The sequence below is a fragment of the Danio rerio genome, chromosome 4 (assembly GCF_052040795.2).
Source record: "Danio rerio strain M-AB ecotype USA chromosome 4, GRCz13ab, whole genome shotgun sequence".
NCBI classification, from domain to species: Eukaryota; Metazoa; Chordata; class Actinopteri; order Cypriniformes; family Danionidae; genus Danio; species Danio rerio.
This window is the reverse complement of record NC_141024.2, coordinates 57185001-57207238: the sequence shown is the minus strand read 5'-3', so window position 1 is coordinate 57207238 and position 22238 is coordinate 57185001. Positions and strand designations below refer to the sequence as shown.

At 37.1% G+C, this 22238-nt stretch overlaps 4 protein-coding genes and 1 non-coding gene across 7 annotated transcripts in view; 1 reads left to right on the top strand and 4 right to left on the bottom strand.

The window, feature by feature from the left end:
• The window catches only part of LOC110437840 (NACHT, LRR and PYD domains-containing protein 3-like), a 41744-nt gene extending 30740 nt beyond the window's left edge, over positions 1 to 11004 (bottom strand). The window contains exons 1-6 of one of the 3 annotated variants that reach the window (XM_087248450.2): positions 10965 to 11004; positions 10350 to 10499; positions 6718 to 9277; positions 6147 to 6241; positions 5788 to 5901; positions 3154 to 3267 (exon numbers count right to left, since the gene is read on the bottom strand). In XM_087248450.2, coding sequence (XP_087104576.1) covers positions 3154 to 3267; positions 5788 to 5901; positions 6147 to 6196 — 278 coding nt within the window. In that variant the 5' untranslated portion in view covers positions 6197 to 6241; positions 6718 to 9277; positions 10350 to 10499; positions 10965 to 11004. Of the gene's footprint in view, positions 1 to 396; positions 3045 to 3153; positions 3268 to 5787; positions 5902 to 6146; positions 6242 to 6717; positions 9278 to 10349; positions 10500 to 10964 lie in introns of those variants that run through there. The other 2 variants (XR_015942528.1, XM_088650116.1) reach the window with 2 other exon arrangements.
• zgc:113135 overlaps positions 1 to 22238 on the bottom strand; it is a 1020739-nt gene that overhangs the window by 364533 nt on the left and 633968 nt on the right. The window lies entirely within an intron of this gene.
• LOC101886882 (gastrula zinc finger protein XlCGF57.1-like) overlaps positions 1 to 22238 on the top strand; it is a 513813-nt gene that overhangs the window by 54513 nt on the left and 437062 nt on the right. The gene's annotated exons all lie outside the window — the stretch shown is intronic.
• Positions 18426 to 19913, bottom strand: LOC137491415 (uncharacterized). Its single transcript, XM_088650785.1, has one exon. The coding sequence runs from the start codon at positions 19813 to 19815 to the stop codon at positions 19210 to 19212; it is 606 nt and encodes a 201-aa protein (XP_088506911.1). The 5' UTR covers positions 19816 to 19913; the 3' UTR covers positions 18426 to 19209.
• Positions 22081 to 22162, bottom strand: trnal-uag (transfer RNA leucine (anticodon UAG)). The gene has a single exon. It is a non-coding gene; the product is annotated as a tRNA-Leu (tRNA).

The window sequence follows — 22238 nt, the reverse complement described above, 5'->3', positions numbered from 1 at the left end:
TGATCACTGTAAACACCACACACTGATCACTTTAAACACCAAACACTGATCACACTGATCACTTTAAACACCACACACTAACCACTTTAAACACCACACACTGATCACTTTAAACACCACACACTAACCACTTTAAACACCACACACTGATCACTTTAAACACCACACACTGATCACTTTAAACACCACACACTGATCACTTTAAACACCACACACTGATCACTTTAAACACCACACACAGATCACTTTAAACACTGCACACTGATTACTTTAAACACTACACACTGATTACTTTAAACACCACACACTGATCACTTTAAACATCACACACTGATCACTGTAAACACCACACACTGATCACTTTAAACACCACACACTGATCACTTTAAACATCACACACTGATCACTTTAAACACCACACACTGATCACTTTAAACACCACACACTAACCACTGTAAACACCACACACTGATCACTGTAAACACCACACACTGATCACTTTAAACACCACACACTGATCACTGTAAACACCGCACACTGACCACTTTAAACACCACACACTGATCACTGTAAACACCACACACTGATCACTTTAAACACCGCACACTGATTACTTTAAACACCACACACTGATCACTTTAAACATCACACACTGACCACTGTGAACACTGCACATTGACCACTTTAAACACCACACACTGATCACTGTAAACACCACACACTGATCACTGTAAACACCACACACTGATCACTGTAAACACCACACACTGATCACTTTAAACACCACACACTGATCACTTTAAACACCACACACTGATCACTTTAAACACCACACACTGATCACAGTAAACACCACACACTGATCACTGTAAACACCACACACTGATCACTGTAAACACCACACACTGATCACTTTAAACACCACACACTGATCACTGTAAACACCACACACTGATCACTTTAAACACCACACACTGATCACTGTAAACACCACACACTGATCACTGTAAACACCACACACTGATCACACATCTACAGTTCAAAATGCTGTAATCATTTAACAGTGTTTGTCATTTAATAAATGCAGCACTTCAATAATTTATCTTCATTTATTCACAATGATGCTGGATGCTCACTAAAGACATTTGAGATATTTTAAGATAAAAAATGTGATGGAGCACAAGCATGAGGACTAAAGCTCCTAGATGACCTGTTCAGCTGCTGTAGTGTGTAACGTGGTAATGTTGTTTCTTTTACTGTATAATTTTCTGTTCTCGTGTTCCTCTGAATCTTGTATTCTGCTGTCTGTAGTTCTGAGGGTTGTTGTGATCTTATGCTTGTTAAATGTTTTACCATCAATAAGAAAATAATGATTCTCTGTCATCTCTGCTGTCTAAATCTGTCTGACTGAATATAGTTTTTAATTCACATGATAATCTCCAGATCATACGTGTTTTCTCTCAGGGTTCAGGATTTCAGTAACAGCGCTGTAACATTGATGCACTTTATTAAGACAATAATAAAGAGAAGATCTAAATACAGTTTCATCCTAAATCAATATCTCTCTCGCCCATAATTATTTATCAGATGAAATGTGTCAAGGCTCGACAATAAGGGCTGCCCAATGGCCCGGGGCCAGCATGCGAGACACTCTGGACAGTATACATAATAGTTACTGACCCGATCAGGCCAGTGCTGCCTTGTCACTAAAGTTTAATTTGGCTGAGACTGTTTGTCAATTGTGTGCAAATACAGGGTGCTTTCACGCTCAGGTCTGCGTCAAAAAAATTTGTTCGAGATCGCCAGGATGAGACGGTCTCGGTTCAATTGAGCGGATCGATTGTAGTGAGAAAACAAAACGATCCAACATAGTAACAAACCAGGCTGTATCACAGTGTATTATGAATGTGTAATATTAATTTAGGAAAGTTGACCAAAATTAATCTTATAATATGGTGTATTAATCCTGTTGTTTTGTTCATTTCTGTACTGACACTTTGACAAAAAGATCCACATTCATCTGCTTCATGATCTGACTGCAGTCAGGCTAATGTGATTATTATGTTGATGCATCAAGCAAGAACAAGTAGTGAAATGCATTTTAGAACTGGGTTTACAAATAAAAGAAAAATACTAAATATTGATAGTTTAGTATTAGTATTAGGCATTTTCAACTAAACCACACATTAAACAATTCACTTGAATTAATCTAATCAGTGTTGTATTTAAATTAAATCTACTTATTTAATTAAACATATCGTCTGTAAAGGTTACATTCATGGAGCTCACCTAAGTCACTGTCATTAGTTGTCATAACATTATTATTATTATTTTCAAATCAATTTAAGGTAATATATGCACATTTCAGAGGCTGTGCATTTTATGGCAGGGGTGCAACTTTTGGCATAACACCACTTCATCTATTATTTCTCTCTATATTGTAAGCCTGTAATGCATAATTCTAGCCCACATTTTGTAATAGATTAATTAATTCAATAGACAGATTTTTACAAAACTTGACAACTGAAATGAGGCCATGTATGAGAAAGTCTGACTGCTCTGATTTATATTTGGTGACGATGTCTGTGGGTGTCAAAATTAAAGTGCACATTTTTGCTTACAATATACATGTAGATTTTTTTCCAAGTTTAGTTTCATCAATTGTAAACAAATCATTTTTAAATTGTCAGTTGTATTTAAAGAAAGGTTTTGCTGAACAAAGTGTGAGTGTACAATTATGTTTGGCTTTTGACACTAAGAAATAGCTATTTACTTATTTTTTTGGGTGGGGCCAGTGAACATTTCGGCAGGGCAAGTACAAATCTGAACCACTGACCCGATCGGCCACTAGAAAAAAATCCTTAGCCTTGAACCCTGTGTGGTGTGTTTGTCTCACAGAACTTGTTCATTTATCTTGTCTAAAATCTTTCTTTTTATCACAAACCTTTTGCTGACTATTGTAAAAGCCTGTAAACTCACTCTACTAACTAACAGTTTGAGTATTAATACTTTAGTCACTTAATACTACTTCAGTACTTCACTAAAATGTCTTGACTGGACTGTGGGAATAAAGTGTAATAATGTCTGATCTTCTAGAAACACAGGATCATATAAATGCTGCAGTGTAATCATGTGTGTGTAGAGATGATCTACCTGAAAGCAGGTCCTGTGTTTTCACTCTTAAATGTCATTGGTTGACCCATAGACGCGTCACTCTTCATAGACACACAGCTGGGCTCTGCTTCTGCTCTCTTCTGATGAACTGAACTAAAACAGAGAAGATTAAAGTTGAGCGCTGCACACACTGCACAAACCTGATATTAATCATTCTTCATTTACAAAAACACTTAAATTAATTTCCTTTATATTTGAACAGAAACTGTCTGAATGTGGAAAATATCAGCAAACACAGATCAAGGCTCATTTCTAGTAGAGAAAGCCCAACAGAAATGCAGCTCTATTAGAGCAGATTAGAGCTGAAACTAATCATCAAATCACTGAATGAAGTCCACAGTGTAGGTGTGGGAGGAGCTTAATCATGCAGGCGTGTCAATCATCATCACATGACTATATAAGCAGCAGTATAAACTGCACTGTGTCAGCTGACTGTTATTCCCGCCTCCAGCAGCTCCCCTTATCCTCCTCCTCATCACTCGGTCTGCAGAAGGTCACTCATTGGGGGTTTGTCTGCAGAGCTCCAGTCCAGACTATGAGGACAGCAAGACAAGTTCATTTACCATCATCTATCACGACTGAATGAGCAGGAGAACTCGAGAAATATCAATTCTAGAAACCAAATGTGTTGATCAGCAGCATCTATGAGGCCAACACAACATGATGATGACTGCGCTTCAGTGAAAACAGACTCAGATCAGAGGAATGGCTGATCAGTACAGCACAGAAACAGCAGGGGAAAGTGTGCAGGAAAAGCCCTTTATGGCAGGAGATCGGGAACACTTTAGTTTAGCTCACAATTCATACTATTAACTACCGGCTTATTATCTGTGTAATGTGAACATATGAACTGCTCATTAGTAGTCATACAGTATGATCTTATTGTGGATCCCTAACCCTATCCAAAACCTAAACCCACCTTCTACCTCACTAACTATTAAAGGGGTGGTCCACTACGATATTATATTTTAAACTTCAGTTGATGTGTAATGTAGCTGTGTGAACATAAACAGCATCTCTGAATGTAAAATATTCAAAGTTTAATGCAAAGGGAGACCTTGATTTGTACAGAGTTAGCTTAGCAACGCCTACAATTAACGAATTTTGGGGACTACAAAAAATACTTCCGCCCCCTGTGAGATCACAAAAGTTCGTTATTGCGCATCCCACAATGCGCAGGTAAAGGCCGTGGCCAGAGGCGCTGTAACGTTACTGCAGAGAGAGAAATGCCATCCTGCTGTTTCCACAGAGCTGTTCTGTTTTTGTTGTTGGGCTTCCAAATGACACGACCCAAACACAGAAGTGCTTACAGTTCAATATTAATTATGTTCCAGAGAACTATAAAATACATAGCAAGCATGATTTGACAAAACACAGCTTCCAGAATCTCTCCCAGTTCAGTGCTGGATTCAGTTAAAATCTCCTCAAAGATGGAGCAAGGAGACGCTGTGAACTCTGAGTCATGACCTGTAAGTGTTTTTATTTGTTAAAATTGATCATGACATGTACAGTGTCTAACTTTAACGGTGTGTTGTAGCAAAGATGTAAACAACGGGAAATTATGGTAACCGCTAACGACTTAGCTAACGTTACAAATCCATATTTATCAAACGGCTGTAAACGCACACACACACATACACATACACGCACTCTTGGCCAGCACCTGCGTCTCTCTGTGTGAGACGGCAGAATTTCTCTCTATAGGCAGCTATGCTATGCGTTTTACAACTCGGACAATAAAGTCGCAAAAGATATGTGAACGATTCATGTTACTTACACAGGCATATTCCGCATATGCATGAAAGACGTCCTGTAACGCATTGATTTAAAAAAAAATACAGCAATGATTTCCCAACTGGAGTGTAACATCAAAAACAAATCAATCCAGGCTCACAAAGGTCTCATCTCACATCTTGTGCTTTATTCTGTCACCACAGAAAATAACTTAATCCGAGCATGAGAGAAAAAGAACAATAAAAATCTCTCCCGCGCACATGCGCTTCTCGTGTTACAGATACTTCATCGTATACACGCATAAACACACTAAAAGGCACAGAAACAGTTAAAGGAGCCGCATCCCATTTTCACTCGTTACAGACACGTGTTGACTGACTGACTGACTGACTGACTGATTGACTGTTTACACAAAACGCGCGTGCTTGTCAGGGCGTGACGTGAAGCCGATCGGCGTATCACAGCATATTATGATGATGACCAATCAGAGTCACTTGAGGGTGGGCCTTTTAGAGGAACTAGGAAATATGACAGTCGTTTTCATGTTAGCAGAGTAGCTGTGTATAATCAAAGTGAGATTTATGAAAAAATAACACGATTTCCTTCAAGTGAAACATGAGCACACATTGCTTTGCATCTTATTAACACAACCAAGCCTTAAAAATAACATTCTGGACCACCCCTTTAATGAAGCGCTGATTGGTTTGTTAACACCATCAATTGTGGCCTGAAGTGTAAAGCGGAGATCTTCAAGCACTATCCTGCAGAGCTCAGATACAACATCTAACATCTGAAACCCAACAGATCCACAACACTAATTACCTGATTCATTTATTATGAAAATACTCATCAGTTGCAGATATTAAAGAGATGATCTACCTGACAGCAGGTCCTGTGTTTCCACTCTTAAAATGTATTGGTGGGTGCATAGACCGGTCACTCTTCATAGACACACAGCTGGGCTCTGCTTCTGCTCTCTTCTGATGAACTGAACTAAAACAGAGAAGATTAAAGTTGAGCGCTGCACACACTGGAGTCAACACAGCAGATTTACTTAACATTTCATCATTAAAACACTGTTAAAACAGCACTTCCTGATACTTTTCATGATGATTTTACTCAATCTTGCTGGCTGTGTGTGTTAAATATTCAGACAGATTAAAAACACAACTAACAGAGAGTAAATATAATATCCTGTAGAAAATAATCATATGAAATGTCAAGTGAAGGTCTAATACCTGCATCCTGCTGACAAATCCAGATCTCCAGGTGTGTGTGTATCCTCCATGATGAACCTGAAGAGTTTGATCTCCAGCAGAAACTCTAGAAGAAACTGATGAACAGTAACAGATCTCCAGTCATTGATCAGCCTTCATAATTCATCTGAATGCAGGAATAGATCAGCAGCTGAGACACTCAAATCCAGAAGCTCATCACGACTAAACTAATGAAGAATCACAGCCTCATCCGTTTGATCAGGAATAAAATATAATCTTACATACAGATTCACAAAAAGCTTACAGGTTTTGTCAAGACATCAAAGATTTAAAGCTGTTCTGCGTTGTAAATAGTGGATTATGTATGTTTAAAATGGCGACACAGCAACTAAACACTTTCACTTTCGTTTCTAAAGGAGCGGCAGATCAGGAGTTCAGTGAAAAACATCCGTCACAAACTCTCTAAACAGAGCAAAGAAGAGTCAAACAGCTGCAGGGTTATCAAAGCACCTGTGGAGTTACATTTTACTAGGGTAAATTTTCCTGAAGCAGTATAAACACTGGACACAGAGAAGACAGAACAAACACATACCTGGATAACCTCCTCCTCTTCTTCTTCTAGTTCTTGTGTGGCAAGTTACAGAGAGCAGCGTAAAGCTGAATACCGCCACCTGCTGTACTGGAGTGTGTATAATAATAATATGTTTACAGTTTGGTCAAATCAGTTTCTTTTTAGTCGCAACATAAAAGAGAGATGAGCCAACAAAATAGCCTGAATGCAAATTATTTATTATAAAATGTAACTCATAAAACTATCAATCAAAGCAACCAGCAAATGTCTAGGGATAATAATGAAGATAAAGAACTTAGGATATAATCACAACAACATGTTAACTACATGATACAAGCAATGCAAAACAAAACCATAAGGTTCAAGATTTAATGAGATGGCAGGTCTTGACAGGAGGACTCCTGAGTAGCCACAGCGTCCTGGATTAGCTAGCAGCCTAGCACAACAACTTTTATATACCCATTGATGAGTAATGCAGGCATCCAATCAGGATTTACCACATACTCCAATCTGGAGTCTTGGGATCATCAAAGTGTATTAATATTGTAAAACTTAATACCTGTCGCTCTGCCTAAATCATAAAATATTCATAATACATCTTTATTTATTTGTGTCTTTCCAGTGATGCTACTCATTCAGGTAGTCAGACAGAGAACATCATCCAAAACAACACTAGCTACATGAAAACACTGGAGAGTGGAGTACAGATGTATCCGCACCTGTACAATCACTTGCAAAGAGAGATTTTAAGCTGCTGAGATGCTGTTTGTCAGATGTTTATGAAACTGTTCTTCTCTCAGTCGCGAGCATTGTGTTTACGGTAAACGCGAGGAGCGCAACACATTTACAACCCCACCTACTGCAATGTAGGAGTGTTGGAAAACAGTATATCGTCACTCAGCCTTTTCAAACATTGTGCACAGAGAAAATGTTTTGCTGCATTCATGTCATGTGTGCAACTTTTGTCCAATTCTGTAGACACTCATCAGATCTGTACGGTTTCTCTCCAGTGTGAATCCTCTTTTGTGTTTTCAGATGTGTTCACTGATTAAACCTCTTGTCACAGTGTGAACACTTGTACGGTCTCTCCAGTGTGAAACGTCGGGTGCAGTTTAAATTTTGAAATAAAAGTCTTCTCACACTCAAGCACATATACTCTTTCACACCAGTGTGGATCTTTATGTGTTCATTAAGGTTTGCTAATCGGTTGAAACTTCCCACACGGAGTGCATTTAATGGTTTATCTCCAGTGTGGGTCTTTATTAAGGTCTGAGGAGTTGCTGAAACTCATCCCACACCGCAGCTGCGGTCACACTAGAGTTTGAGCATGCAAAATTCTGTTGTTTGGCGCTGTGAAAAGCGGCGGGATTAAACAAGATTATTAGACAAAAAAGCAAGCTATTGGTCCATATTTTACATTTCTGTCCAGAAAGGTCATGTTTTGATCTTTGATTGGTCTCACACAGTCAAGTGATGCGATTTTGCAGGTCAGAGTTCACCAAGCTTGAACTTTGCAATGCAGTGAACTGCGAAACTTGACACACAAACTTGGTTTCCGGTCTGACACATTCCCGTGCGTATGAATGGAAATCCATGGGGGAAAAAGTCCATTGTGACCGCTGCTTAAGTGCAAGTTTCTCTCCAGTGTGGCTCATAATGTGTAGATTAAGGGATGATGAGCAGATGAAACTCTTCCCACACTGAGTGCATGTGAATGGGTTCTCTCTAGTGTGGATCCTCATGTGTCGATTAAGGTTTGATGATAGGCTGAAACTCTTCCCACACTGAGTGCATGTAAATGGTTTCTCTCCAGTGTGGATCCGCATGTGTTCATAAAGGTGTGATGAGTTGTTAAAGGTTTTTCCACACTGGGTGCAAGTAAAGGGTTTCTCTCTAGTGTGGATCGTCTTGTGATTATTAAGGGATGATGATCGGTGGAAACTCTTCCCACACTGAGTGCATGTGAATAGGTTCTCTCTAGTGTGGATCCTCATGTGTTGATTAAGGTATGATGATTGGCTAAAACTCTTCCCACAATGCGTGCATCTGAATGGGTTCTCTCCAGTGTGAATCATCATGTGAATCTTAAGATCGAAATTTCTTCCAAAACTCTTCCCACACTGAGTGCATGTGAATGGTTTCTCTCCGGTATGAATCATCATGTGTTCATTAAGGGATGATGATCGGTTAAAACTCTTTCCACACTGAGTGCACGTGAATGGTTTCTCTCCAGTGTGGATCCTCATGTGTTGATTTAAGTTTGATGATTGGCTAAAACTCTTCCCACACCGAGTGCATGTGTATGGTTTTTCTCCAGTGTGGATCCTCCTGTGAATCTTAAGTTCCCTTTTTCTTCCAAAACTCTTCCCACACTGAGGGCATGTGAATAGTTTCTCTCCAGTGTGGATCCTCATGTGAATCTTAAGATAGCCTTTACTTCCAAAACTCTTTCCACACTGAGTGCAGGTGAAACTATTTTTGTCTCCCCTTTTCAAAATACCATCAGTCTGTAAATGAGTTTTTTCCTCAATTTTGACATGATGTTCCTCCTCTTTTCTCCCCTCATTCTCTTCAATTAGGTCTGAAATAGATAAAACATTAGTTTTCATTAAGTCTTAAAAACTCTCATCAAAAGCTGAAAAGTGAAAAGACACTGGAAACATTGGCTACACACACTGCAATTTTGATGCATGGTAAATGTAAAATAAATCAGATCATATTTTGTTTGGTCCATTAACATGTACACATTTAAGCAGATTCAATTCAATTCATCTTTATTTATCTAGTGCTTTTACAATGTAAATTTTGTCAAAGCCACTTAACATAGAAGTTATAGTAAATTAAAACCGTGTCAGTCCAGTTTTTAGACTTTCTTACATAATTGATCATAAAAGTAATTTTGGTCATATTAATAAGACAGATTTGAAAGCTGTACATGGAATTTTTATTTGTTTATATTTATCATTACAACAAAATGTTTTTCTAAAATGTGTAAAGCAGACAGGGAACAGGGCCGGAGTGGGACTCCTTTTTAGCTCTGGAATTTCAAGCCTTAGTCCGGCCCACCTCAGTCGACGACTGACTATATTAATAATAATATGCGGATGATCTTCTTTTTCTGTCGAATCCAGATACATGTATTCCAAAAGTTTTTACAATAATTTCAGAATTTGGAAATGTTTCTGGATACAAAGTCAATCTAGCAAAGAGTTTCCTTTTCCCTATCAATGATAGAGCACAGCAAATTTCCTTCCAATCCTTTCCATTTTCATTTTATCAAAGTCCTGATAAATTTGTATAGTGACGCGCAAATATAAGGATTCGTTCAAAAATAATTTTAAAACGACATTAGTGCTCAAGGACGTTTTTAGTGCTCAAGGACACCTTAAAAACAGTAGAAGAACAAAAAAAGCAACAACCTTAAGAAGGTAGAGAAAATGGGAGACTAATAATACATAAAATAATGACAAAAGACCTGAGAACAAGTAACAAAAGAAACTCGTTCCTGTCTTTCAATAAGTGCTTATGTGCATTTAAGAGAACTAGGCAGCACACTCAGGGCTGCAAGATGGATTTAATTTAGTATTCTTATTATTAAAATATATCTGAATGAAGATCAAATGACTGAGTTGGTTTCGAGAATGAAAACCAACCTGTTTGTTCCTGCAGATCTTCCTGTTTGACTGTGAATGTTTCTTCAATCTTCACATCTTCACTCTCCTCTTTAATAAACGCCATCTTTATAACAGTGTGGAGATCAGTCGCTTCAGCAGGAGTTTTTCTCTGTGTTTGGACACTTTATTCTGTTTAAAATGAACAAAACAATGAACAGAAACAAAATAACTTCTCTTCAACACTTGCTTCAACAGTTTCTTTATATGAGAGTGATTGACAAAAATAAATCAGGTAAGTCTAAACAAGAAACAATAGCCACAAACAAATGACCTAATAAAAACTAGTTCTCCATTTATTATATATATATATATATATATATATATATATATATATATATATATATATATATATATATATATATATATATAGAATATTGTTTACTTATATTAGAATGACATTATGCTAGTAAATAAATAAAACCTTCATTAAAACACATTTCTGTTGTTCAAACAATAGCCCTCGATTACTGAGATTAAAATAGTACTACGTTGTATAAAGAATTAAAATAAAAGTCAACAGCAGGTATGTCATATTGGAAGAAAAACCTGAAACTTTAATCAATCGGTTTATATGTGTAAAGTTGTGAAACAAACCTTCCTCCAGTTGAACTGCAGCGCGGAAGCGGCGCAGCCTAATGACGTCACACACCACACCAAAATAAAAGTCTTTTTTGTTCAGTTTTTTTTTGGCCACTTACTGTTGCAGTCAGGACATGATCAATTTCTCCCTCGTTTTCCACTTTACACAACATATCTGCTGTCTCTCATATACATCGACATTTAGAATTTGAAGTTGATCAAAACTTTTAATCCAAACATTTTAAAACAATTTTGAAAAACTTGTTTAATCCACTAAGTTTAAGTGTTTTTTTTTTATTGTTGCAAAAAAGTTTACATCACAAAACAGGGAACAGTCAACATCGCAAGGCATATTTAACATTAAAATATATAAAATAAATTTAATTTGTTACAACTGCAACAAAAGATCTACATCAAAAGAAAAACAAAACATTATGACAATAAGTGTTTTAAAAAATAAAGTACAGAGAGCTTCAGTTATTTTACTTTGATTTCTGAAGTATTTGAAGCTTTGAGCCACTTTCTCTACCTCAGAAAGAAAACACCTGAAAGAGGGTCAGCACTCATTAAAATAAAGTTCACAACATCAGAGAAAGAACAATGTAAATCAGCTTTGTAAAATAACATATCTTCTAAAACAATAGGGGGGACTGAAATCATCTTTAATGAAAGCCAAGGATGGATGTCAAACCAGAATTTAAAAGTAATTTCACAAGAAAAAAATAAGTGATCGAGTGTTTCTGGAAGATTTAAGCAGAAGCTACACTTGTCAACATCAGAGTTTTTTTGAATAAAGTAATTCACAGGATATATCCTGAATACAATTCTGTAGTGAGTTTCCTTAACCTTGGGTGCTACGGGATATTTAAGATAAAAGGTAAAAGCTTTGTCCTCTACTAAGGGTTTAACAACTCCTAGATGATGACACTTAAAATCACCAATGATAAGCGTTTAAATTGTTTGTAAATAAGCTTGATGTTACATTTACCATCGAAAATATCAACATTTGATATTTTTAAAAATGGAAGAAAAGTTATAAGTATAAATGGGAGATCAAAACAATTACTTTGAATTAACCTAAACAAAGCAATAGGTATAGCCTCGCAAATTTCAGTATAACCTTTATCTGTGATTTTAACTCTATATTTATTTAAAAATTCGTTATGAGATAGCAGTCCATTTACATCTAACAAATCATTAATAAATATAATGCCTTTATTGTACCAGTCACCTCTAAACAATGATTTCCTGTTAATAATAACAGCCCTTTTATTTCAAAGAGGGGATTAATGAGGGGAAAATTATGGGTAAATATCATTTTCCAAAAAAGTAGTGCTTGCTTATGAAAAGTAGACAGCTTCAAAGGAAGTTTTGAACAATCATAATCATATCTTAATACAAATTCAAGGCCACCATTTTTTTAAACAAATTATTTGGGATATGATACAATATTGAATAAGGCTTAGCTAAACACTCTTTTAACCATTTAACTCTAAAAGAAGACATTCAAAATCGATAGCTTTTAAACCTCCATATTCAAACTCTTTGATCATATAATTCTTACGTAAATAATGTGTTTTATTTTTACAAATAAATTTAAATAATATTTAATTAATAGATTTAACTATTTTAGGAGGAGTATATAAAGGAAAAGTTAAATATATAATTTTAGATAATCCCAGTCAAAAGAATTTTACCCTATATGGAAAGGTCTCTAGCTAGCCAATGATTTAGGGATTTTTTTCATACCTTCCATTTTAATATTAAAACTTGCACATTCTCTATTAAATGATACAGATTGAAACTTCAGGTTCTCCTGTTCAAAATGATATATGACACTTGAGGCTGACTGCTAAAATAAAAATAAAACTGCTTTAAAAAAAAATAATAATATAGGCCCATTAGGTGCCCACAAAATACCTCTAGGTCTTTAAGGGTTAACAGAATTTTTGGTGATGGTAACTCCTAAATATTTAACTTCTTCTTTTACTAGAATACCCTCTAATTCTCTTAAAGCACAATTCTGAATAGTTAATATTCCACATTTTCTTAGGTTTAAGGTGAATTCAGAAGCTTTAGGAAACAGAGATTTTGACAAGAGCTAAAGGGAGCACCTCCCTATTTTTAAGAATCAATAGTGTGTCATCAGCAAACTGACTTAAACTAAAAGTCCTACCAAGTATATCAATACCTAAAGTGTACTCTGAATTTTTAAAATATAATGACATAAGTTCAACAGCTATATTAAAAAGAAAAGGTGAGATGGGACATCCTTGATGGATTCCTCTTTTGATGTAAACTCCAGGAGATGATCCTGAATTCAGAGATTTACTACTGAATATATCAGTATAGAACATGAAAATTACCCTACAAAAGCTCGGACCAAACCCAAAAGTTGGTCTAAAGACAAAAAAGGATGCTCAAGGGTATCAAATGACTTGAAAAAGTCTAGAAATAGAAATAAACTTGTCTGAGGAATTAAATATCTATAATTGAGCATATCAACTATCAGTCTGACATGATTGTGAATACTTCTCACTTTAATGAAAGCTGATTGTGTTTCATTTATTATCTCGCCTCTACCTTTTTTGAGTCTATTGGCAAATACATGAGAGAGCAATTTAAAATCATTGGACAAAAGAGTTATGGGTCTCCAATTGTCTAAAAATAATTGGTCTTTGCTTGGCTTTGGAACTAAATGATTAAACCCTGCTTCATAGAAGTCGATAGTTCTCTTTCTCTATATATTCCTTAAGTGCTTCAAAAACTAAAAATCCCATCTCTGGCCAAAAATGTTTATAAATCTCAACTGTGATTTCGTCTGTTCCTGGGGATTTTCCATTGAACATTTGAGAAATAGCAACATCAAGTTCAGAGATAACAATGTCAGATTCCATCATTTCACAAAAGCTGTCATCAATAATAGAAACTTTATCTTTTGAAAAGGAAAAGAAAAAGTCACAATCACTCTCATTAAATTTTGATTCATATAATAATATGAATAGATGTGATCATTAATCAAAGTTTTCTCTTCACTTACATTGTTATTTATGCTAAGTTTATTAATAGTTTTAGAAGATTGTCTATGCTTTACTAAATAAAAAAATATATATATATATGAAGATTTTTTCTCCCCCTCCTCTATCCATTTCACTCTAGATTGTAAAGGTCCTTTAGCTTTTTCTGTTTAATAGTAATCTAACTCTGATGGCAAAATACGAAGTTCATTTTGTTCTATATCTCCAAGAAAATCTTTATCACCAAGGTCATTTAATCTAGATAAAACTGTTAACTGTCTTTTTTTCCTAAGAGAGGAAAACAATAGCTCATTACAGCAGAGCCATTTTTAACCTGATTCATTTTTAATTTGAGAAGAGCATGTGGCAAAAGAAAAAGAAAACCAAACAGCAAATATGGAGAAAAGCATTTGCCAAATGCTTATTTAAAAAGCTGTTTAAAATGTGTTTTGTGATTTATTAATACAATTTTTTACTGTTTGATTAATCAGCCTTTAAAACATGGATTAAATAATAATACAGTAATAAAAGTGTCTATTTATATATTTAAAATGTATTTGTAATGCATTGTTTTATTGATAATTAAATGACATTTAAAAACATTTAAATTGTGATTTATTTATGTACATTTTTATGCTGGGTGGCGCAGTAGGTAGTGCTGTCCCCTCACAGCAAGAAGGTCGCTGGTTCGAGCCTCGGTTCAGTTGGCGTTTCTGTGTGGAGTTTGCATGTTCTCCCTGCATTCGTGTGGGTTTCCTCCGGGTGCTCCGGTTTCCCCCACAGTCTAAAGACATGCGGTACAGGTGAATTGGATAGGCTAAATTGTCCATAGTGTATGAGTGTGTGTGTGTAAATGTGTGTGTGGGTGTTTACCAGAGACTGGTTGCAGCTGGAAGGGCATCCGCTGCGTAAAAAGCGGTTCATTCCGCTGTGGCAACCCCAGATTAATAAAGGGACTAAGCCGACAAGAAAATGAAGACATTTTTGTACTTCAATAATTAAATTGATCATTTGAGTCTTGGATTTTCTAGCTAGCACTCTTGTACGGTGGCCGGGAAGTGCAAAAACAACATTATAAAGTTTGAAACACTTTTACAAAGCTCGAGACAAAATTAGATTTTGAAAAACACTTTTACTTATCATCAGACACAATTACACAGGGAAAACAATTTTACAAAGAACGAAACAAATGTACATTTTAGAAAACAAATTAACAAGACGCAAAACACTTTTACAAATCCCAAAACATATTTACAATTAGATTCCCTACGGAAAGGGAATGTACCACACCCCGGAAGTGACATAGAATGTACCACACACTGGTAGTGAACCGGAATGTAACACACACACTGTAAAATATCAATAATATCCAGCTCGTGTGTGACTTTGTAGACAAGTTACCACAAGTCTACAACTATAAAAATCATGGTTTGACTAACTGTGATAAAACATATTAGGGCTATTCTGAGAAAATATCAGCGTAAGAGTGCATAGAAACATGTAAATGCAAGTACATGGAAACACTTGTTGACTGATAAGATAACAAAACCAAGTTTAACTTGTACAGTGGAGTAGTTCGGTTGGATAAATCGGTTGATACTCATGTAGAACCTTGTGACTTGGGTTTGAATCCCGTTGATGACATGTCATTTATATTTATTTCTTTAGATTAATTTTGGTTTATGCTGTTCTGCCACACAAATATTGAATCAACAATGTTTACACTGACACCAAGTAATAAGAATCTTTATTTGGTATGGCATGTTGCTGTGAAAAAGTGACGAATCTGTCAATCTGCAAACGTGGATAGTTTGCACATCTGAAAGGGGGCCTCAGTTAACATGGACACCAGTTAAACCATAACACAGGCTTCCATCAGTTTACTGTTCAGAGTCCTCAAGCAGAGGTTTACACCATGTAGACTTGACATCATGTTCACGATTACAGCGTACGAGTGGATCTCATAAAAATATTGAACACATTGATGCAGCATGTCTGGTGTTTCCGTCTGTTCCGCGTCCTTTATAAACTCTAAACACTGACCACTTGCAAAGCAAAACCGTGTTAAGCTGCTCATGTGTTTGCCACAAAACGGGCAAAACAACCCTCGACCGCTGTCCATGTTCGGTCACCATAAACTTTGTTTACGCCATGTACTCCACAGCGCGAATTTACCGTGCTCACCAGCAACAACAACAACTTTACCCCACGTCACTACCGGTGTGTGGTACATTCTACGTCACTTCCGGGGTGTGGTACATTCCCTCTCCGTAGGGAATCTGTAATTGTAAATTTGTTTCGGGATTTGTAAAAGTGTTTTGCGCCTTGTTAATTTGTTTTCTAAAATGTAAATTTGTTTCGTCCTTGGTAAAATTGTTTTCCCTATGTAATTGTGTCTGATGATAGGTAAACATGTTTTTCAAAATGTAAATTTGTCTCGAGCTTTGTAAAAGTGTTTCAAACTTTATGTTGTTTTGCACTTCCCGGCCACCGTACTCTTGGGCCTCCATAATCATGACACTGAAGACTAATCATGCGTACAATTCAGGCTTAAACGTGAATAAATTATATTTTAAAGAACATTTAATAAAAGAACAGTGATTTAAAAATCCAATAACGTTTTAGTGAGCACAATAAGCTCATTATAAAATATTCCAAACTTTTAAAGGGGCTGTATATTATAGTATTTACAACTATTTGTTGTACAACCTTTGTTGAACCCACCTGTTTCTGATGTTTACTGGGGAGCGATTCTGAATGTCTGGCAACTGTGCAGAGCTAAAAAAAAGATCACTGTATTACGTAGTTTGAGGGGACATGTGGTATATTGTCCAGTGGCTCCCAGTGCTTCAGCATCTCTGTACATGTTTCCAGTGGAGCTGGTGGTACTGCTGATGCTGGTTGTGGCCAAAATCAAAGTCGGAGCTATAGTAAAAGCTCAGTTGCATCTGAGGTAACAGGTGGATATTCTATTGATGGAGAAGGGGGAAGGAGTGGCTTTGGTGCTGGTCATCTCATCAAAATTAAATGGAAACTTGTTAAAATAGATTATAATCACATTTGATTTTTTAACTTGAAATGACAATCTTTTTGTTAATTAAAATTATTCAACCCATTCTTTAAACAGGGTTTTGCTTGTCACCCTAAAGAGTTTAAAACAATAATTAATATTATCCCTAAAAACATCACAGTATTGATCAGAGGTTTTCTTTCACACTATTCTGTAATGTTCTCTCTTCCATCTTTATTTTTAGAGATCCAAAATGTAATAATAAGTTTTAAATGAATATTCTTATTCAAAGGCTTCATCATAATCAGCTCAGACCTCGTTTATTTTTAAAGATTTTAATTCACAGGAATTAGAAAAATAAGACAAGTTACATTTCTTTTTCAATTCTCCCCAAAATTAAAGAACTTTAGTTTAAATGATTAATGATGTGTATCCATCAAAAGAATTCATATTGAAAACACTGAGCATGTTTTTTATAAGTGAAGTTTAATAAACTAATTTCGAGAGGAGCATGTGATATGATTGTGCACCGCTGGCCACTCATCCGTAATCAGTAATAATCCAATCAGAATGATCCTAGCTTAGTATAAATGGATCACTTTCTCCCCATTGCACTATCTTCATTTTGGAAGAATCCCCCCTTCCACCCCATCTCCTCCTTTTTCTCTCCTTCTAAAGGGGGAGCGATCGAGACCTACCTGATCTCGGTTCTCCTGATATGCTTCTAGACCGGGCGGGAGCCCTGGGCTCAAATATCTCCGAGCTCAGGGTTCTCTCCCGGGACAGCATGCCAAACCTGCTATAAGTGCCAAGCATATCTAAGTGGAAACTCTTGAATTGCATATATTCATGTCTCATGTCAATATTCATGTAAACCCTTTTTGCAATAAACAAGTTAAATTTAATGTGACTAAAGAAAATTGTACACAGCATTAAGTAGTTAATAACCATTTATGCTTTGCAAAAAATTCTTCATTCATAAATATATAAATTTATAAATGTTGGTTTTTAAACCTTTTAAAGGGTGACAATGAGATTTATAGACCCATACTAGTTTTAAAAAAAACTATCCTTTTTCAGTTTTATTTTGCCCACCTAACATTGCCGTTAGTAATAGTAGTCACACACACACATATGTGTGTGTGTGTATATATATATATATATATATATATATATATATATATATATATACGTGTGTGTGTGACTACTATTACTAACAGCAATGCTAGGTGGGAAACCCAGTATCAGATTACTGAAGCACTTCAGCTATCAGTTCATTCAAATTATATATATATATATATATATATATATATATATATATATATATTATATATATATAGAATTTGAATAAACAGATAGCTGAAGTGCTTCAGTAATCTGTTGAGTACTGGAATTAGCATGTAAGCTAACAAATCACTCATATTCTCATTCACAATAGCAACACTGGGCTTCCCATACACAGATTTATTTGTAGTAATGTGGGAGTTTTCACATGAACATCTCTTCAAAGGTAACCAGTTGTTTACAGAAAGTTTAATTGTCTTCATGAGGAAAACTTTTTTATTTTCTAAAATCAGTCCATCAAAATAAATGTGTAGTGTTTTGAAACCAAAGTCTTCATTTGTTACCCACAACTCATCAAGATTTAATCAAGTCAAAATCTCATAATCTGACACAAATCTGATCTGTGGTAACTGGCAAATGGCATTGTGTAGTCTGAACAGGGCTTTATGGAGTCTGCATCAGTCTCTCACTGTCACTGCAAGTTCACACCGGCCAACTTTTATTCACCAACAAGTTTTGTGACACTGCAGACAAAAGCCCAAAATTGGAGGCAAATCTGTTTGTTCAAGGGAGTAAAAATCAAACAATGTGAACGATCAAAAACACAATCTAAGAGTGTAGGACAGTTTTCTCTGAATCTCCCCAAACATTTTCTCCTCCCTAATCTTTCTAATTCTCTTTTCAGTGCCGACCATTTGATTGCAGTGTGCAATGTGCACAAATTTGGTTCTCAGTTCATAATAACTTGAAACACATATAGAGTTATTTTGCTTCATTGCAGCCCTGTAGAAACTCTCACAATCTGGTACATCTTCACCCCTCTTCAGTTATTGAGTTTAAATCTTCAGGTTCAAAGGGTTTCATTCCAGTAACTTGAGATGTATTCAAGAGTTTACACTTGTCCCGAGATGCTATCCCGGGAAAGCCTTAAGCTCCGCTGGACAAGGCCTCATATTTTCTCTCCATTGTGAAGCTTCATGTGATTGATGAGGCTTCTTTTATGTTTAAAGACCTTTCCACACTCACTGCATCGAAAACGCTCTCCTAAGTGAGTCTTCATGTGTTGCTTAATGGAGTCTTTGCATGCGAGACTCTTTCCACAATGATCACATGTGGTTCCAGTGTGACCATTCATGTGGTTCATGAGGCTAGCTTTGGTTGTGAAGCTCTTTCCACACTGAACACATGCAAACGGCTTCTGTCCGGTGTGACTTATCATGTGGTGTTTGAGTGAGCCTGTATGTGGGAAACTTTTACCACACTCTGTGCATGTGTAAGGTTTCTCACCAGTGTGAATCCTCATGTGGATGGTAAGGTTTTGTTTTTGAGAAAAACCTTTCCTACACTGTGTGCAAATAAAGCTTCTCTCTCCAGTGTGTGTTCTCATGTGGGTTTCAAGATTGCCATTTTGCTTACAACTCTTTCCACACTGAGGGCAAGAGTAGAGCCTCTCCCCAGTGTGAATTCTTCTGTGCACTGCCAAGTTTCCTGTAGAATAGAAGCTTTTTCCACACTGTTGGCATGTGTACGGCCTCTCTCCAGTGTGAATTCTCATGTGCACTGTTAAGTTTCCTGTATTATAGAAGCTTTTTCCACACTGTTTGCAGGTGTAAGGTTTCTTTCTAGTGTGAACATCAAGGTTTGGCTTTTGACAGAAACTCTTTTTACTCTGTTTACAGCTGTAATTACACCTAGACTTGGATTTCCGAGATCTTCCACGTGATAAAGTCTTTTTAGTGAGTGTGGGTTTTTCATCAGTCGTTATTTCTTGTTGTGACTGTAGCCTTAATCCAGCGCCTTAGACCGCTCGGCCACACTACCTTACAAAGCTGCTTTCGCTGAGCAGTTTTTGCACCAACTTGTTTCAAGTAGCGCAACAGCTCTGGGAAATCAGTTCAATTTAGCCATGCCTAGCTGGAGCTCCTCCACAAAGACAGACAGCTCCTTAATACCAGCTTAGGACGCACTCCCACCTTCCTGTCAACCACAGTTCTGTCTCTATTTGAGCACACCTCAAGGCATTTGAAGTCTTCTCCTTACGGCAGCCAGCTGCGATGCATTTAAGCACCTGATTACAAGGTAACTGTTATTTCACAAAAGAGTGAAAGTTACTGATTCCATCACAGCAGACCCCACGTTGTTGTTGTTATTATATTCAAATCCAGTTATAGAGTATTACTACTCTAATTGTGAATCTTTACTGTTCCTGTTTCAATAGGGTGCTCTTGCTAAAACGAGCAATGGCAGAAAGAGACTTCCAGTGCAGACTTTAAGATGCTGCAATCTAATCGTGGGAAAGACACTTGCTCCTGAGCAGATTCGATCTTGGGGATGTGTTGCTGTCACACCAACGAGTCTGCCGTGAGTTTCAAAGAACACATTATACTGACTAGTTGACGACTTAAATTTACTCTCTCACTTCCAGCGTTCACTGCGAACGTGCACACACTCAAGCAGTTTGGCCATGTTTAAAGGGTCACGAAACACCAAAACACATTTTTTGAGCTGTTGACAGTCGTATATGTGTCCCACACTGCTAAAAACACTATTAGGACACTTATATTTCACTAAAAAGTGTAAATTGGTTGTTTTTGCGTTATTTCAAGCAAATTCGTACTTCCGGTTTGAAACGAATTTTTTAAGCTGCGTCACGGTCATGACATAATAGCCTGTATTCCAGCGTGCAGACTGGGCGTCTGTGCCAGAGTGAGTCTTATTACGTCTTACAGTGTGATGCATTAATGCCTGAGTAAGGCTTGGTTCAAACCAATCAGCGCGCTCTATTGTGCAACTTCATTAATATTCATTACTGTCAGAGTGTAGACGACAAAGACGCCACGTTGTGTTGGCAAAACAAGCGTGAAGTGTTGCTTTTATAGTTTGCTGCAGTTAAGTTTCGTTTTTATTTTCTCTCTGTGAGAGCGCAGACTCGTGTGGATTAAGTGTACGCGACGCGCGACAACAATAACTTACGTGTCTAAGGAGGATTATTGTTTACCTGAGAGCTGTTCTGATCTGCTAACGCTGAGATCCGGTGTAGCAGTCGATTCTGTTCCCTTCTGGAATTCCAGTTCCCCCTCCACGAAGCGTATCCGCTAACAGCGTATGCGGACACAGCCGGATTTGCGGGCACCGGATTCGCTTGTAACGTTAGTCTCCTCTAAATAAAGACGCGGCTCTTGTTGCTGGTGATTGTCCTGTCTCTACAGATTTGGTAAGTGAGCGACCAGTGCTCTTTGTTTATTCAGTTCGTATTTTATTCGTATCAAACAAACTATTGCACCGAGTGTAAACAAGTTTGCACTAACAGTTACAACCAAACTATAAACTCGTGTTGGATTGTGTGACCGGAATAACACACGCGGCTTTCTGATGCTACCTGCCGTGTGCATCCAAGTTTCCGGGAAATGCTGAGTTTTTTTTTTCTCTCATTCGCCTTGCGGTATCAAACATTGCATGACAAATACACGCTTAGAGCAGTTCCTCGAATCAAATATCTCGTTTGTCGCAAGGGACATGAATGAATTCCCTGAATGAAAGAGCCAAACTGCAGTTAAAGTCCACCATTTAATAATTTGGCAAATAATTCGACTACAGATGTCCATGTAAACACAGTCACATTGTCCGCTGTGGGTGTGTGTTTTGACTCTGAAATTCAGCGCGCCCAAATAGATACTCCCATACCAAGCCAAGTTTCTTCCTCTGACACTCCCCCCCTAAACAGAGCTAGACACGCCCACTTTTCTGACTTTTTCCAAAGTAGAGGTGTGAAAACACCCTGCTGAAAAGAGGGGGTTTCATGGCCCTTTAAAACCACATCTGGCGGCGGTGGGATTCAAACCCACGCCCCCGAAGAGACTGGAGTCTAAATCCAGCGCCTTAGACCCCTCAGCCACGCTACCTTAGATGAATTCATGCAGTGGTCCGTTTTCTGCCCAATTTTACGGAAGCAGAACAGCAGAGAGGACGCAGAGCTTC